General features: G+C 35.5%; 1 protein-coding gene across 4 annotated transcripts in view; it reads right to left on the bottom strand.

Annotated features, from left to right (window-relative positions):
• The window catches only part of Cped1 (cadherin like and PC-esterase domain containing 1), a 282,983-nt gene that overhangs the window by 208,239 nt on the left and 57,374 nt on the right, over window positions 1–17,370 (bottom strand). For all 4 annotated transcript variants that reach the window (XM_026388702.2, XM_026388703.2, XM_077795957.1 and 1 more), the window contains one exon: window positions 9,090–9,165. In XM_026388702.2, coding sequence (XP_026244487.2) covers window positions 9,090–9,165 — 76 coding nt within the window. The remainder of the gene's footprint in view (window positions 1–9,089; window positions 9,166–17,370) is intronic.

Below are 17,370 nucleotides of genomic sequence, written 5' to 3'. Positions count from 1 at the left end.
GTGTACTTTTGAGAAAAGAAAGTATAACACCACTAATTAATTTATCAGATTAGCTAACTCTAGGGAGCAGAAGCAAGAACTTGGAGCATATGAGGATTGAGGTTTCAGAGAGCAAATAATCAAGCATTACACAGGAAGACAAATCTACATGAAAACCAGCAAAAAAGGATGTGGGTAGTCAGCAGGTAGTATCAGACCTCTTTGGTCCTGAAGAGAAGGAAAGATTAATATTCTCCTTCTTTAAGTTGATTTGGGGGCTATTTATGCCTAAAAAGTTCTGTGAACTTTATCATAGCCAATCAATAAATACTTATCAAATACAAAATAGGTATCTGATGGTTTTGTTCATCTTTTATTTTCTTGGAGGCCTATTCTCCCCTATTCATGTGAATTTGATGGAAACTTCCAATCATAATGCCCTGACTTCTTTACTCATCTCTGATATTATGAGTTTAATAGTGTACCACAGACATTTGCATGTTGAAGTCCTAACTGTACCTTGGAATATGACTACATTTAGAGATAAGGCCTATAAAGAGGTAATTAAGGTAAAATGAGGTCATTGGGTTAGACCTTAACCCAATATGGCTGGTGTCCTAAGAAGAGATTAGAGTACAGACATACAGACCATATGAGGGCCCAGAGAAAAAGAAGCCATCTGCAAGTCAAGGAGAAAGGCCTCAGATGAAAATGAACTAGTTGGACTTTTAATCTCCCAAACTGTGGGAAATAAGTTTATATTAGTTAAACCACTTAATCCGGGGTACTTTGTTTTGATAGCTCCTAGCAAACCTACCTGGCCAGCAAACTGGCCAGGTAACTAGTCTCAGCCCAATCACTGATAGAAGCTATTCTCCTGGACACAATGTTGACCAGGGTGGTCTGGTGACCCACAGTGGCTTCTCAATTTGGAGGTGAAGAGAAATGATAATGTTTCTGAACTGGAAGCAGTTCAGCCATCTTCCCAACATGTGAGAAATGCATATCTGCAAAAAGAAAGAATTATGAAGACAACACAAAAAAAAGAAATGAAGTTAAGACCATCACACAAACACATTCACACACACACACACACACACACAGAGAGAGAGAGAGAGAGAGAGAGAGAGAGAGAGAGAGAGAGATGGATGGCAGGGAAATCCTTTCTGGAACCAGTTAATCTTGAAAGCAGATCTATCTTTGATTTAACCAACTAACCAACTCACTTTTGTTTGTGCTAGTTCAAATTGCGTTTTGTAGTTCTTTGTAGTTGCAAAGAAAAGAGCTCTCATCCGGACACTTATTATGCATATATTTTAGTTAAGGTAGAGACATATGATATGAAGAAAATATTTAGCCATAGGGAAATTTACAATTGAGATGAAATAAGAGACCTTTATATGAAATAGCAGCAGGCAACATTATATATTAAATCACAATTCCCAAATGAGTATGAAAGAAAATAAATTCTGGGAATGGCAGAAAAAAAAAGAAATCACATTTTGTTGGAGTGGTTGTCAAAGAATGCATACACAAAGAGAATAGAAGTCATTCTAAATAAGACATGTCAAAAAGGTATTTATGGGGGCCACAAGGAGGAAGGAAACAAAGGACAAAAAAGAAGATGAAGGAGAGATGATCCTACCCTTTATTAAGCAAAGAAATTCCATTCTGTTTTATATATATATAAACTATATAAAATTATATATATATAAAATATATAAACTTCTGTGTGTGCTCTTTTTTAATGCTTATAGTTTACAAAAACAACACACTCCACATCCACTGCAATCTCAATCAATGCTCTTTCCTTCTTTCTGATTTAGATTTTTCTGGTCGTATCTCATACATCCTCACTCTCTTTCACAGGATCCATGTGTAAAAGAAGCTAAAACACAATAGTCAGCAAGAAGTGAGAGATTTATTTCCTCCACCCTGAATACAGAACCATCAGTATGAAGAATCTGCCCAGAAAGCAAATCTATAAGCAGTACTGAAACATCTCTGCACAAGTGAAAAAGATCTCTCACCATTGTCTTTCTGCGCCATCCTCTGGCAGTCAGCACTTAGCTTCTCCTCAAAAGAAATGGTGAACAAATATGGAAACCTTTTGGGTTAAAATAGCACAAATATATGAGCCTACCTGAGAGAATTACTCTTCCATCTCTAGCCTACATCCATAAGGATCAATCAACAATATGATAAAAAGCTCAACTTGCCCCTTTTCATAGCAAGGAGGTGCTCAGTCTCTTGGCTGCAAGGATAACTACCTGGAAGTTGCCAATACACTATGAAATTCATTGATATTTCTACCTTGGTTGTAGATAATTTTATGACAGTTATCTTGTTCCTTACTTGATACAAATATTGTATTATTTAAAATAGGCAATTGTGACCAGGAGGAATAAGACAGTATTTCCTATTACTCCTGCTCCTGTTCTGTGTCTCATAGTATAAGCTCAACATTGAACTCTGTTGAGCAAGTGGATAAATCAGTCTAAACAATGGCAAGACTCTTTGATGATGGTCAGGGTCCTCTTCCACAAATGTGATCCCATTTATTAGCATTGTTTCTATTCCATTTATTTTGAACATTCAAAAATATTAGAGTGAAAATTATATAACAGGGACTCTGACCATGCATTGAACTTGAACAATGAAAAAATAAGGTCCCACCTTCAAGAAAACTTGGTCCTTGTAGGTAGAGACACTCAAACAAATTCAACAAAGATATACTGCTCCAATGGAGGTTTTTACAAGGTACAACAAACAGAGAAGAAAGTGTAAATCTTGCTCTACAAATTAGGTAGACCTCACTTTGAAGAGCGTCTTGAGTCAATGTCTAAAAGGACAATAGTCTAAACTTTTAATATGAAATATGTACACAAATATCCCTAGTAATTATCTTTAGATTAGTCAAATTTGGGGATACTTATTTTCTTCTTTATTTATTTCTCATATTAAAACCAATATGCTCAATTTGGAAGGAATGTGTCCTTGGCCTTCCACTTGGCTTCTCTCAAGCCTAGCATCTAATTTGTTTGGCCTAACTGATGACTTGATAAAACTCTAGTTAAAAATCTCTTTTAAAAAACACATCCACACCATCACATTCTGCTGGCTTTCCTTTTGAAATACATCCTGACCATGGAGGAGAGGGTCTTCTCTATCTACATTGAATTCAACAAAGCATCAAGAACTATCACTTAGTTCCATCAACCTTCAAATGCATGGAAATTTCCCCCTAGATTCTTCTGTAGTGTTAGGACCATGAGCAATCCTTAACATTTTGTGGGGAGGATGTGTATTTTTGTAAGTATTTTAGAGGGTAATTGAGGGAGGCTGCCTACAGGCCAGCTTTTCTGGATATGGTGGTTGATCAGGGCTAGTGAGCATTTTCTATTTTAGCAATGTGAGGAAGCCATTCTAGAAAGAAAGAGCAGTGCACTGGTATAACTTACTACCACTTTTATTGTGTATAAGCTGAAAAATCAGACTGTAGAATTTTTCTGTGGTTGGAAGGAAAATACAAATGTTATAGGTAGGAATAGGGAAGTACTTTAGAAGGCACACTAAGTGTTTGGTAGAGGAAAAGGTGTGACCAAAAAAAAAAAAAAAAGACTGATAGAGAAAACTGCAGAATTGAAAGTCTTAGGACTTTCACAGGACTTTTCAGTATCAGTAGCATTGAAGGAGTGAAGAAGTCTGAAAAGCTGTGATTACAGAATGGTGAACTAGTTTGAGCTTTCACAGAGTTCCGGGCAATGCAATTCACCTAGCAAGGCTACAAAAATGGGAGCCTGAAGTGGAAGTGTAATGAAGGTCATGGACATGATGAGATCAAAGAGCTGTGAAGCCAGGGTGATGAACGAGTCACCTGTCCACACATAAAAGCCGACAGGAATGATGGCAAGTTTGGAGGGGAGCGGGAGAAGTTAACCTAAGTGATAATGTACTTAGTGAATAGGATGAATGACCCAAACACTGGTAGAGACTAATAAGGAAGAAAAAATAGCAAAGAGACATTGACAATCTCTCCCAACTCCAGAGTTAAGGTTTTAGTAAAAAACACAGCTTCGTGGTCCTCTGAGGTTAGCAAAGCTGATTTGTGAGTAAAATGGAATCTGGAGTCACCAAGGACTTTGGGGAAGGTGAACATGTGCTGAGGGGGAGAAGCCCAGAGAAGCATAGAGATAGGTGGGGGTAATGAAGGACTAGGCCACTGGATGGTAGCAAATGGTCACTGAATTTTACCAGGATAGGAAAAATGAGGGGATTTTTTTTTAGGTTCCCAACAGTGCAACTATGTTGAGAGATAGGTCAGGGGGGAGGTCACTTGCTAATGCCTTGTACTTTCCTGTGTCTTCAGCTCTTCTTGAAGACCAAATGATTTTTGTTGAAGAGTCTCTACATTTGGTAACTGACCACTCCTGGAAACCTACAGATTATCTGGCCTCTGGAGCTTCTGAATTTATTATGTCACATATCAGGGCCCTGTTAGCAGGTGTAACACCTGTTCTAGACAAAAATCTATCCCTGGATCAAATTAGAGCACAAAAGAGCTATTTTAGTCCCTCAGAGCAAATCTAAGAGGTTTATTTTACACATTTATGAAAAGGTAGAGGTAAGATTCCTCTTGACTCAGGCTGCATATATACAGGCTGGATTATACCGAAGCAAGAAAGGAAGTGGGAAGATATGGTAGCATTGACTTGAACTTGGCAGGTAATGTGGAGATACAGAAAAGTTGATGGATTCAGCAAGCTTTGAAGATGGGTGGCTTGCTGAGGGACTGAACGGGAATTTGCATGTACTTCCAGAAATTCTGCCAATTAGAAATTCATTGGATTTGCAGTCTTTTCTAAAAATGCAAATAAATTTAAGAAGCTTATGACAAGGGCAGGAGTGTAATTTATTCTGAATTAGTTCCACCAGTTTACTTCTGATATCACCTTGCTGAAGTCAGTTATACTAAAGAGAGGAGAATTTTACTTGGGGGAAAAATGCTTCACATAAGAAACATAATCATGTGTGGCACTGAAAGTGAGAGTCTTTTGGAATGAGAGAAGCATCAAGGAGCCCACCGAAACTAGAGTGGTGTGTCAGGATTGAAGAACAAGAGAACAAGCAAACTTTGGCCTTCTCTGCTTGTAATATTAGAAACAATAATCACAGCCAGGCAGGGTAGCACAGGAGTGTAATACCAACAACTGCAGGCTGAGGCAGGGCAATCACAAGGTCCAGGCCAGCCTCAGCAACTTAATGAGACCCTGTCTGAAAACAAAAAACTAAAAAAGGACTGGAGATGTCGCTCACTGGTAAAAAGCCCTTGGATTCAATCTTCAGTACAAATAAGAAGAAAAGAAACAATCACCAGTACCATCTCAGAGAAGTGACTATTATTGATCAATGTTTAAAAACAATTTCAATTATGTTATGTCAATGATATTAGTTTATATTTGGTATCTGGTATATAGAATTTTGTAAAGCCTCAACTTGTTTAGATATAAAAAGTGTTACAGTTTATTATATTCTTTTTTCTATATGTATTCATGTTATTTTTAAAAAATGAAGCTATAGATTCTAAAATGTTCAAAATGTTATCTGTGATTCAAATCTTGGTATATATTTCAAACTTCGCATGAAAGCCAATGCTCAGAACTAAGATAAAACTACTGGAAAGAATGAGTTATGGGCAAAAAATTGGCACACTCCTCACCAAGACTTCTTGGATGGAGAAGCTGCACTAAAAAGAACAAAAACAACAACTCAAAACCCAAGTAAAACATTTATCTTATGTTTTGTTTTGTACTTGTAGTTCAAATATGGGAAGGCAATTTTTTTATAAAAAAAATAAAGAAACCAAACTTCATAAAAAGCTTCAGAAAGTATTAGTGACATATTTGGGCCAACTAAATATTGTAAAACTTTTTTTTATCAAAAGGCAAAGCCTTAAATGGCAAGATAAAAATAAAGTCTTGGTGCTAGTCAGTAAAATTTCCATGGATGCGTGCCCTTCCATGTGAGTCACAAGTCTAAGGTCAGGTACACTCTGGCTATGAAAGGAACATACTGTATTAGCCTTAAGTGCTGCCTCCAATCCCTCCTCTGCATCTGGCCAAAACTCTGTCCTGCCTCACTTGCAGGGGTCCCAGCCACATTCACCAGTATTTCATCCCTCACTTCTTAGTATTCTAGTCCCTGCCTACTGCTGAAGATAAAGGCTGGAAGAGCAAGACTCCATAGGGAAAAGGCGCATTGAAATGATGGGATCTCAACCTTATTGTCCACAGCTACACTGCATATTTCTATAGATGATTAAACTGAAGCAAAATTAAGTTTTAAGCCTAGCTCAAAGTTCTAACTCAGATTATGCTTTAGAGTTAGAACTTGTCAGGTGTTCTCTGAAATTGTTGGAGACACTTCTGTATGCATTTTTCATATTGGTGCATATTTTATAAACAGAGGTACTGACTACTTTTGTTCTCAACTATCTTTTCAGATATTTATGTAGCAGAGAGCTAGATAAATGAAAGATAGAGATGGTATCTCCCTCCACAGGAGAGGGAAAGTGTGGGGTTTTTTCCTCAATCTAACAAAAATCTGGGCAAAAGGCAGATATATTTACTGCCCATTATAAAAGATCCATACTCCCTAAGCTTAGGGTTCCTCTAGTGAAAGGAAAACAGGTAGTACTGAATTGTCACCTAGCTGGTGAATGGGTGTAAATGTTGGGAGTTTGCCTATTGCTATTGCTGTAACTGAGAATATTATTTGTCTCTGACCTAGGTATCTCATGTCTTCTGACAACACCTATAAAACTGTGGCAGGTTGACTTGTGAGCTTGGAAGCAGGGTAAAATTTCAGACCATTTGCAGTTTTTGACAGAAACATAAAATCTCAGTGATAAAAAATCATGCAAAAAGAGAAAATATCAAGTACTGTGAGGTTTGAGGCTTGATTTTTCAGATCTAGGATGATGTAATTACCAGTTTTTGAGCATTAGTGATGATATGTAACATGCTTTATTCTTCAAATTAAATTATATACACATATATACATGCATATAGAATTTACTTGATTTTTTAAAATTAAACATATGAAAAGGTTTATTTTTCTGGCTTTATACAATAAAGAAAGCCAACAACTGAAATTAAGTCATACAGTTAATAAGTGATGGATCTTAAGTCTCTGGTTTCAAAATTTGTGTTTTGTCAACCTCCAAATAAAACACAGCTAAAATGGCATAGGTCATTTGGCTATAAATAAAATGTCTAGATTATATAGTGTAATATTTAGTCTTACCATTTTTCTTTTTTAACAGTACTTAGGTACTGACATGCTGTTATCTAATCTGAATTCAATATTAAATATTCAGCATTCACAATAAACAAAAATGTTTTTTATTTTTATGAATATTGAGTTTATATTATATATTGTGTAATCATAGTAGCATCTACAACAAAAGCTACTGTTTATAAGATTTAGATCAGAAAATAATGCTGCAAATACATTCCTTTAAAGCTACACATCTAAAAAAAAATCATCAGCTAGAGAAAGATAATATGGTAGTAGAAATAATTCCATTTAAAAGGCTATGTATTCCATGAAACTATCTTGTTAGTCACAGAGACAAATAGAAAATTAACATATTAGACAGACTGGGAAAAGGACTACATATGTCTAGACTTTATAGATGTTCTTGAGAATGAAAAATATTTAAAACAAATGAAGACAGAAAATACTTCCTAATTTTATGGAAGCAAAATGTAAAATGTAGGCTTATATAAGACTTGCTTGGGGAATTTTTTTAAATCGATAATCCACTTCAAACCATAAACAGGTTTTCACTTCTATGATTCTATTCTGCTAACTACAATGCTAAAAAATTTAATGTTCTGAATCAACCATTTTGAAACATAAATAACAACAGAGAAAAACATACTTTAAAAATCCACTGAAGGCTCTGTTCAAAATGCAAACAATATTTTTTTTCAGATTGCTTTAACTAATAGAATGCTGGCTGGGTATTTATTAATATAATATTAATGGAAGTAAATTATCTTACTTCTCAGAAAATTCCGTTTTTATAAAATTAAAAATGACCCAGTTAGAGCTTACCAAAAAAATTATAGTCAATTATAATTGTCATATAAAACAATAATTACAGAACCAAATTTATAGAGCTATTTATTTAGAAGTGTATCTTAAATTGAAAGTTGAATTACCAATTCATTTATATTTTACTTCCCTATAAATGACAGGAGGAGACTATAGTCCTCACTGCAGAGCATGTCAAAGGGGGTTAGGTTTGCTGTGGATAAGGAAATCCCAAGGAGAGGCTGATAGGCTAATACATATCATCAGTTTTCTGACCACTAAGACATAAATTATTAAAAAAAAAAACAGAAATAAAGATATGCATATCTAAATTCTAATTATGTAGTGAAATGCCTTCTAGGGGCATAAACTATTAAACCTTAAATGGATTTTAAATAAGAATTCTGAGGGACCCCTTCACCAATGAGTTTTAAAGTAGGCCATAATTTTGTCCGTGAGGGTTTATTTCATCTATAAAGGCTCATATACCTTCTGATGTTTTTTTTCCCACTGTGGGAATCTATGCAGAAACTGGTGGAGGTCATTTTTATCCCAAATTCCTAATATAGTCAAGACACAGAATTTATTCATTCAGTATCCTTTCTTAGACATGTACATTCTAAGGATTTGAGAAAGGAGAAAAAAAATTAAGATCAGAATTACTTAATCATAAAAAACAATTTTAAAAAACCCAGAGTTTTATATAACTAAGAACTCTAAAAGAATTGCTTTTAAGACAAAGCAGCAATTATTTTAAAGAGAAGCAGAAAAGAGGAAAAGAAATACACATCTAGAAAATTAGAAGGAAAATGGAAAATAAAAAAATGCCATTGCTAGGCTTCTTATCATTATCTTTCCAACAGCAAAACCTGTGGATTATAGAAGATATGGAGATAACAGAACTGAGAGACAAAGGACCTAAAGGTGGTATTCCGAGACCTGGTAGCTTGGTGTCTGCTTAAGACACATATGTCATGAGTTTATACACAAGGAAACAAAATGAAGATTACCTGGAAATCTTCTAATTATTTGACATAATCCTTCCTTTCTGCAAAGCTGTTGCTGTATTTCTGGCACTATATTTATCTGAAAAGAACAAAAAGGACTCTATTGAGTTAGGTATTCATAAATGGTAAAGCAGAGAAAACACAAAAACTTAAGAGTCTAAATGTGAAGCACAGTCTACACCATCCACACCCAACCTTCAAATTGAGTCTACATTCATATTCAGAATATGAAAATGATTTGATAACAAAAAAATCTTGCCCTTAGAAATCTTCAAAATATTTGGGAATGCTTTTGAAAGCTGTTTTTAGATTTCAAAGTTGTTGCTTCATGTAAAAGGAAATACTTATGGCAAATATAGTAACACAAAAAACTTGACTGTTTCAAATTTTGCATTGCAAAAAATAGCACTAAAATACCTCAAAGTCAACTAAAATTCCAGAGATCCAGAAGCCTTCAGTGATTTGCATCACACAGTTATTCAGTGGTAATTCAGTGTTAAATCTGTTTCAAAACTTTGCATTCAGTCTTCATACTGAAGGGCATTATTACTTTCAGACATGAAAGCCAATCACCTCAAATCTCTATTTTAAGCAAAATTGGTTCTTAGAAAGTTCTATCATAAATTCAAATATAGTTGTTTTTTTTTTTGCTTACAAAGAAAAGAGGCAAACAAATTTATTTCTCTCCTTTTGTGAATTTACAGATTAATAAGCTGTCATCAACTAAATCCCCAAACTAAGGCCACATATGGTAAAACCTTGTTAAAACCAATGAAAAGAAATCCAAGTGAATTGTCTTAAAAATCAGATTCATTTTGGAGACATTATTGATTTCCTTCTAACTAATTCATCCTAACTTAACAAACCATTGTAGTTTCTCCATTGTGCCCTGCTGGCATGACTAGATAAAAGGAACTCAGCTCTTCTTGAGGGAAAAAAAACATGGGTTATAGTGTCACTTCTGCATTTAATAGAATTGTCACATTGAATGTATCTTTCTGCCTTATTTCAGTTTATTCTTTGTAAAATAAAACATTGAGAGCCTTCGGTCTCTGAGTTCTACTTCGGGTCTAAGATTTTATCAATTCTGTAATTAGCTGTAGTGTTTTAAAAAATGATTCATTAACAACAGAGCTTTGAAATATTGCATCAATTAAATATCCTCTAACATTTGGAATCTTATTAACCTGTTTATTTATTTAGTGAACTTCCTTTCCCTCAATAATAGATAGAAGAAGAACAAACTTTAGTCCAGATCCTATATGAATGAAGCTTGGGCTTCAGCAGAACCCACTACTGCATTAGGAGCACCCTAAATACTGTATTTTTGTTGAAAGTCTACAAGGATACCAAAGTCTAAGTTGCTTACACTCATTTGCACTTGAAATTGGGAAAAGGCTGTCAGGGCAGTAGATTTTTTGTTTTAGGGTTGTATATATTTCTCAAATTAAAAAATGAGACTTCAGGGTCTGATGGTAAGAAAATAAGGGCTCCCATAAAGCTCTGGATGCATCAATTCAGAATTCTCGAGAGGAGCTGGAGGGACTGGCAGAAGACTGCTAAGGTACTGAGAATCCAGAATGGAAGTGATTGTGGTTATTTAAATGAACACTCAAAGTCTGTTTCTAAATTAGATTCTGACAAGCTTTGAAAGTCAATGAAATTGAACCATTTTCTCCACATAAGGCAGCAATCACACCATTGCTAGTGACTTGATAGAAATACTCAGAAAGAGATCCAGTACTAAGTAAGCAACATCAAAGGCCATAGACTGGCTCCATTTCTTTTCTAATTCTCTCCTAAAGGGTTCAGAGTAAACGTGCTGTACTGTGGATGCAACTGTGTTATGCCACCCCATCCTATGCACACTGAAGGGAACAGAGGAGTCCTGGTGAATGAACAGCAATAATTACAGAATTTATGTAGATACAGCAATGGTAGAATACGGCTAGCCTGAATTTCAGACACAAGGTTAGATTACTGGGTCTTGTCGAAGAGATGACTTGATGTGAGGCACAGGTTCAGGAAGATAAACTGAATCAGGAATAGCAAAGGACTTGCTTCAAAAAATCAAAGTCAAGCCAAGCAAAGCAACATCCTATGCTTCTGCCTCCTATTTCCCTTAGTCACCCCATGCACACAGCCCAATGACTTCTCCATGTGCTCTTTCCTCCAAAGTATATCTTTAGAATTCAGAAGAGTGGGAGACGATATAATCGTGGTGACGTGTGACACCAGAAATATCATCTCTATTCAGCTCTGGAACTGAGCAACAAATTAAGCAGTTAAATGAGCAACTCACAAAAATTGACATTAGACCAGTAGAGGACAGGGATTGAGGGATAGAGAGAAGGGGAGGGGGTAAGGACATACTAGGGAATGCAATCTACCAAACTCTTCACATTAACATAGAAATAAACCACAATGATGTATATATATGATATATTTACATATCTGATATATATTACACTGTTATAGTTTGGATGTGAGGTATTCCCCAAATCTCCTGTGTTTCTATAGGAATATTCAGAATTTTTAAAAGAATTGAAGTGTAAGAGCAGTAAACTAATCAGTCCATCCTAGTTTAAATGGGCTGAATGGTAACTAGGCAGGTGGGGCATGGCTGGAGGAGGTGGGACACTTGGAAGCCTGCACTGGAAGGGTACATCTTCCATGAAGCCCTTTCTCCCCACTCTCTCTAGGCTTCTTGACCCTGCTGTGAGCTGAGCAGCTTTCTCCACTGAGCCCTTGCGACATGATGTGTTGCTTCACCTTGGGCCCAGAACAATGGAGTCTGCTGTCTATGGACAGAGACCTATGATACCATGAGCCAAAGTCAACTTTTCCCTCTCTGAGTGGTTCTTGTCTCATATTTTGGTCATCACAATGGAAAAACTAAAACTTTCACTCATTAAAATATCAATAGAAAAGAAATCAATAGAGTTGAGCAAGCAAATCTGATGAGGGAGAAAGACAGGGAAAGGGAAGATTGGGAAATGAGACTGATTAAATTATGTACGTGTATGAATAAAACATAATGTATCCTATTATTATGGACAATCACATTGTATCAATTTAAAGCAGAAATAAGGAGCAACTGAGTACAAAAAGGTGAAAACATTCAAGGGTCATGGATTATACAGTGTTCCAATCCAACCCTTTGGATTATTAAAGCTAATAATGTTCTCCTATATCTTAATGCCTTTTGTTTTTTGATTTATCATAAAATATATAATTTTGCATCATTACTAAGTGGAATATCATCAGAGTTTTAATTTGGATTAACTGATTTATATGGTGAAGAGTTTCTTCAGTTTAACTTTGCAATAATTTTCATAGCTTTTACTTTATTTCTAAAGAGCAATCTTAGGTTCACAGCAAAACTAAGCAGAAGGCATAGAAATTTGCCAAATATCCCATGCTCCCAAGTTTTAACATCCTCAGCACAAACGGTACATTTGTTTCACTTGGTGAACATACACTGACATGTCATTATCAGTTAAATAATCATTTCAATAAATACCAATCTTACATTGGATTTGAATGCTTTAAATACAAATAATACAGTGTCTGTATTATACATAGACTGCAATTTTTCTAACTTGGCAGAAAACTTTTTGAAAGGTCTAGTACTCGCATATAAAATAATAATGATATTTATACCCTGGGATATTTCCAAGAGATGAAATTGGGATAAAGAAAATGCTCATTTTAAAAGATTTTGATCTCAGCACACCTTCCACAAACGTAATCTGTGATAAGATGTATTAATTTGTATTCATTAACTGTTGTCAGAAGCAAAAGAAAAATCACTCTTCTTTTGAGACTTATTTCATTAAAAAAAGCAAAAATTACAATGAGCATTTAGAAAGTGTGCATAAATCAGAAAAAAACTAAAACCATACTAATACCATTAACTTGTTAAGAAGAGTAGACATTTGGATTTGAATTATTGATAAACTGAAAAAAAGTACCTAAGAATCTAGTCACTGGAATAATGAGAGTAAGAAGCACATAACATTATCTCTTAGGAAACTGTTCTTTTCTTTTTATATCCATAGACATATTTATGACTTTTATCAAAAATTAGTCCTTCTCCCAAACTATCCAATGTCACCAGCAAGGAAAAGAATTAATGACATGAAAATTTTAAAAAGCTAATCAAAGAAAGAAAGATTTTCTGGTTTTTGTTTTTTGTTTTTCCCTCCTCCCAGGTGTTTCACAATTATTGTTCCACAAATTTCACCTGACAGAGCCCAGCATGCTTTACAATAACAGCCATTTCTGTAGTTCTCAGTGTGCCAAGTACTAAAAACAGCATCCTGGTTTTAGGGACTACTAATCCTACAAACATTTAAAGCTAGAAATGAATCCCTCTGCTTTGCAACACCAGCACCCGCCTGTTTGAGATGAGATAGAGCCCCAGTTACTAAACTTAGTGTTACCCAAATAGTGGCTCTCACTTCAATTTCAATGTTACACAGGCCAAGACAGTTTTAAATTCATGTTTCAATCTTCCTGACTAGAGAGACTCATGGCCATTTCATTATCAATTATAGATATTATGATCACTTTCATTAAGCACTAAAATTACAAAGTTCTAATGTGGCTAGTAATCCTTGTTCAAACAGGTGCCCTTTTTCTGTTCCCTCCAAGGTCATTGACAATTCTACAACATCCCCAACCAAGTTGAAGCAATTTTTGTTTTGAATATTTATGTTATTTACATAAATGTGTCATGGTTCATAAAGCTTCAAATTATTCACTCTCCAAAATGATAGTGATCTACATGTATCATTGAGAATTTATGTATTCTTTAAAAATACTTATTAGATTAGGCTGCAAGTTTAGTGCCCAAATACTTATTTTGAAATTTTCTATTGATATGATTGAGAAATCAGAAATTTGAAGTCAGCTGCCTAGGTGTGAATCTCAGTTGCTTTATTAATTAGCTATGAGCCCTTACACAAGTTTCTTAGCCTCTCTGTGTTTCCAGTCTCATCATCTGTAGAGAATGCACATGAATAAATATGTAAGCACTTAGAACGGGGCTTGGCACATAGTAAGGTAATGTATTAGCTATGATTATTTATTGTTTCTGTCTTTAACGTATCTCCTAGCTATATTTCACCATTCCCATTGTCACTCCACAGGTCCAAGCCATCCTCATCTCAGTACCACATTATTGCAATAACTGGTCCTTGCTCACTGGGTACTTGTGTTAACATAGCAGCCAAAGCAATCCTGTAAAAACTGTAAATGGACTCATGTTACCTTTCTGCTCAGAATCCTCCAATAACCCTCAACCTCACCAAGAATAAAAGCCATAGTCCTTACAAGGACCCCAGACCCCCCAACTATTGAATCCTCCACTATGAGTATATCTTGGTCCTCACCTCCCAACTACACTCATTTTACTCCAGTCTCCTGGGACTCATATTCTTCACACAAGCAAAACACCCTCTTTTTACTGTATGCCCATCGTTTCCTTCCTCTGTGTCTGTGGTTCTACTCTATTCCCCAGTATAAGAGGCCATCTTCTAGGCCATACTCAAATGTTTCTTTCTTGGTGGAATCTCCTCCACTCATCTAAAACTCAACCTCCCAGTGTTTTCTCACCTTAGTTTATTTTTCTTTTTTAGTACTAAGTACTCTAAGAGTACTTTTTTGTCATCTAAAGAATCATATTTTTATCTAGTGATCTCTTTTCCCTTTATCTCCATTTAAGTAACTAAGCTCCCTAAGAGTGGGGAAGTTTTTTTTTTGTCTGTGTTGTTTGTTAACAGCTATACTCTCAGTGCCTAAAACAGTTCTTAATACAGATGTTTAATAAATAATCAGAATGAACAAAGGGGTAGATGAATAAATCAATGAATGGGTAAAAAATAAATGAATGATTTGATAAATCCAAGAATAATGTTACTGAGACATTCAACAAAGAAAGCCCTCTCAGGATTTTTGTGGCCTCAATCTTGATAAATGGCAATATAAATTTAGTGTAAAAGTAAGCCTCAAGACAAGAAGTTTCTCAAATGAGACTTTTTCTATTTTTTTAAATAAAAGTAATCCAGACATAACCACACTGATAGAAAGAACTCTTTCTTATAGAAGAATTCCAGTAAATTATTGTAAATGGAATGAGAGAAAGAGGAAATTGACATTAGATGAACAGAATAATAATTATTGTGGGCAAGATCTATTTCTAGATATTAAAATTATTGGGCCAAAATTTAAAGAGAAGATATTAACACAGTCTCAAGTTATCATTCCCTATGATATATATTAATCACAAAGGGGAAAAACAGTAATGCCACTGTGGAAAAACCCATAGATGCCATCTTCCCCAACAGATGAAGGTTAACATCACTACTAAAAAAAGCCAAACATGCCTTCTGATATTATGAACTGAGAAGGGCATATCATTTCTGTGACATTCCTTTCAAAAATCTGTAATATTATTATAATACACCAGATAAGGTCTAGGGGCATAGCTCAGTGGTAGAGTGCTCACCTAGTATGCATGAGGCCCTACGTTCAATCTCCAGCATAGAAAGAAAGAAAGAAAGAAAGAAAGAAAGAAAGAAAGAAAGAAAGAAAGAGAGAGAGAGAGAGAAAGAATAAGAAAACATCAGGTGAGTCCATGTGGAGGAACATTATACAAAATATTTGACTGGTACTTGAAAAATGTCAAGGTCATGAAGGAAAAGAATGATTGAGGAATGGTCAGAGATTGGAGGAGACTATAGAAAGATCACAACTACATATAATAAGGGCTGTTAGATTGACTCCTGGAACAGAAAAAGGACATATAAGTTTTAAAAAATGAGAAAGTTTGCATATTGTTTACAATTTGCTGAATATTTTGTTTTAATGATAATTTCTTAGTTTTGATAATGGTACCATGTTTATGTAAGATGTTAACCTTAAAGTTCAGTGAAGAATATGTGAGAAACTTTGTATTATTGTTGTAATTTGTCTATAAAGATAGAACTATTTCAAAATTTAAAATTGGAAACAGAATCTCATCATAACTGACACTGTGCTTTGTATTTCCTTCTTAATTTATTTCTCCTACATCCCCATATCATCTTCTATGATGGTTAATCTTAGTTGTCCACTTGCATGGACTGAGAATGCCTACAAAATTGGTAAAGCACACTCCGGGGCTTGTCTGTGAAGCTGTCTCCAGAGATAAGTGGCATGTGGGTAAGTAAACAGTGCGGAAACCTACTCTGAATGAGTGTGGCACCATCCAATAAGGCAGGAACCCAGATGAAACAAAAAGCAGAAGGAGGAAGCTCAAGGGAGCTCTACCAAGGACAGAAGCTTGATTTATCTTGAGTGGGTACGGTTTTTGTTGCTACCATCACCAGGGACATCAGACTCCAGTTTCTTCAGTTTTTGGACAAGGACTCATACCAGTGACTCTCTAGGGACATTTTAGGTCTTCAGCCTTGGACTTGGGGTACACTATTGGTCCCTGATGTTCCTAGGCATCCAGTTTCTTGAATTGAGCAACTACTGGTTTCCCTAGCTCTCCAGCGTGCAGAAAACCATTGTGGGAATATCCAGCCTCTGACTGTGTCAGCCTATCTAATAAAGCAAAATTACATGCACATTCTATTGGCTCTATTGCTACAGATAACACTGATTAATACAATTTCTCCATTGCCATCACTGGATGTTCTGCTCTATTCTGTTCTCATCACATATTCCACTGATGTCCTGTGATTCTCATGTAAATTTTAAGCTAGCAAATGTCTTAGAGACAGCCCAGTGTCTAATGTCTTCTAATTTTAGAAAAAGATACTGAAAGCTACATTCTCATTGTTCTACATCTAATTGCAGTTCAGATGAAACTGATGAAATGCAAGGACTTTGAGCATATTGAGAACTATGCAGCTATGTAGGCACCTAGGTGATGAAGGCATCTGTCACAGCAGCAGCAGCAGCATCCACATTAGTATAGAATGATCCTCATTAGCCTATCCTATGGTGGGATGAAACAGGATGCAGGAACAGCGCATGCAAACACTACTGCTAAGAATATGGGAGATCCCTCTTGGGGAAATTGATGGGAAAGTTGCTGAGTGTGTGTGTGGGGGGGTGCATGGTCCAACCAAATATCAATACTAATGCCAGTGTGAACTCATTTGTCCTCATTTGCTGGTGAAACCTGGCTTTCATTTGAAGGTGAAAGAAAAAGAATAAACAATATGGTGCTTTTTTAAAAAACACTAGAGATAAACCTGAGGAATTGTGATAATCCTTAGAAAGTGGTAGT

The sequence above is a fragment of the Urocitellus parryii genome, chromosome 3 (genome assembly GCF_045843805.1).
Source record: "Urocitellus parryii isolate mUroPar1 chromosome 3, mUroPar1.hap1, whole genome shotgun sequence".
Taxonomy (NCBI): domain Eukaryota; kingdom Metazoa; phylum Chordata; class Mammalia; order Rodentia; family Sciuridae; genus Urocitellus; species Urocitellus parryii.
This window is presented reverse-complemented; position numbering and strand designations above follow the sequence as displayed.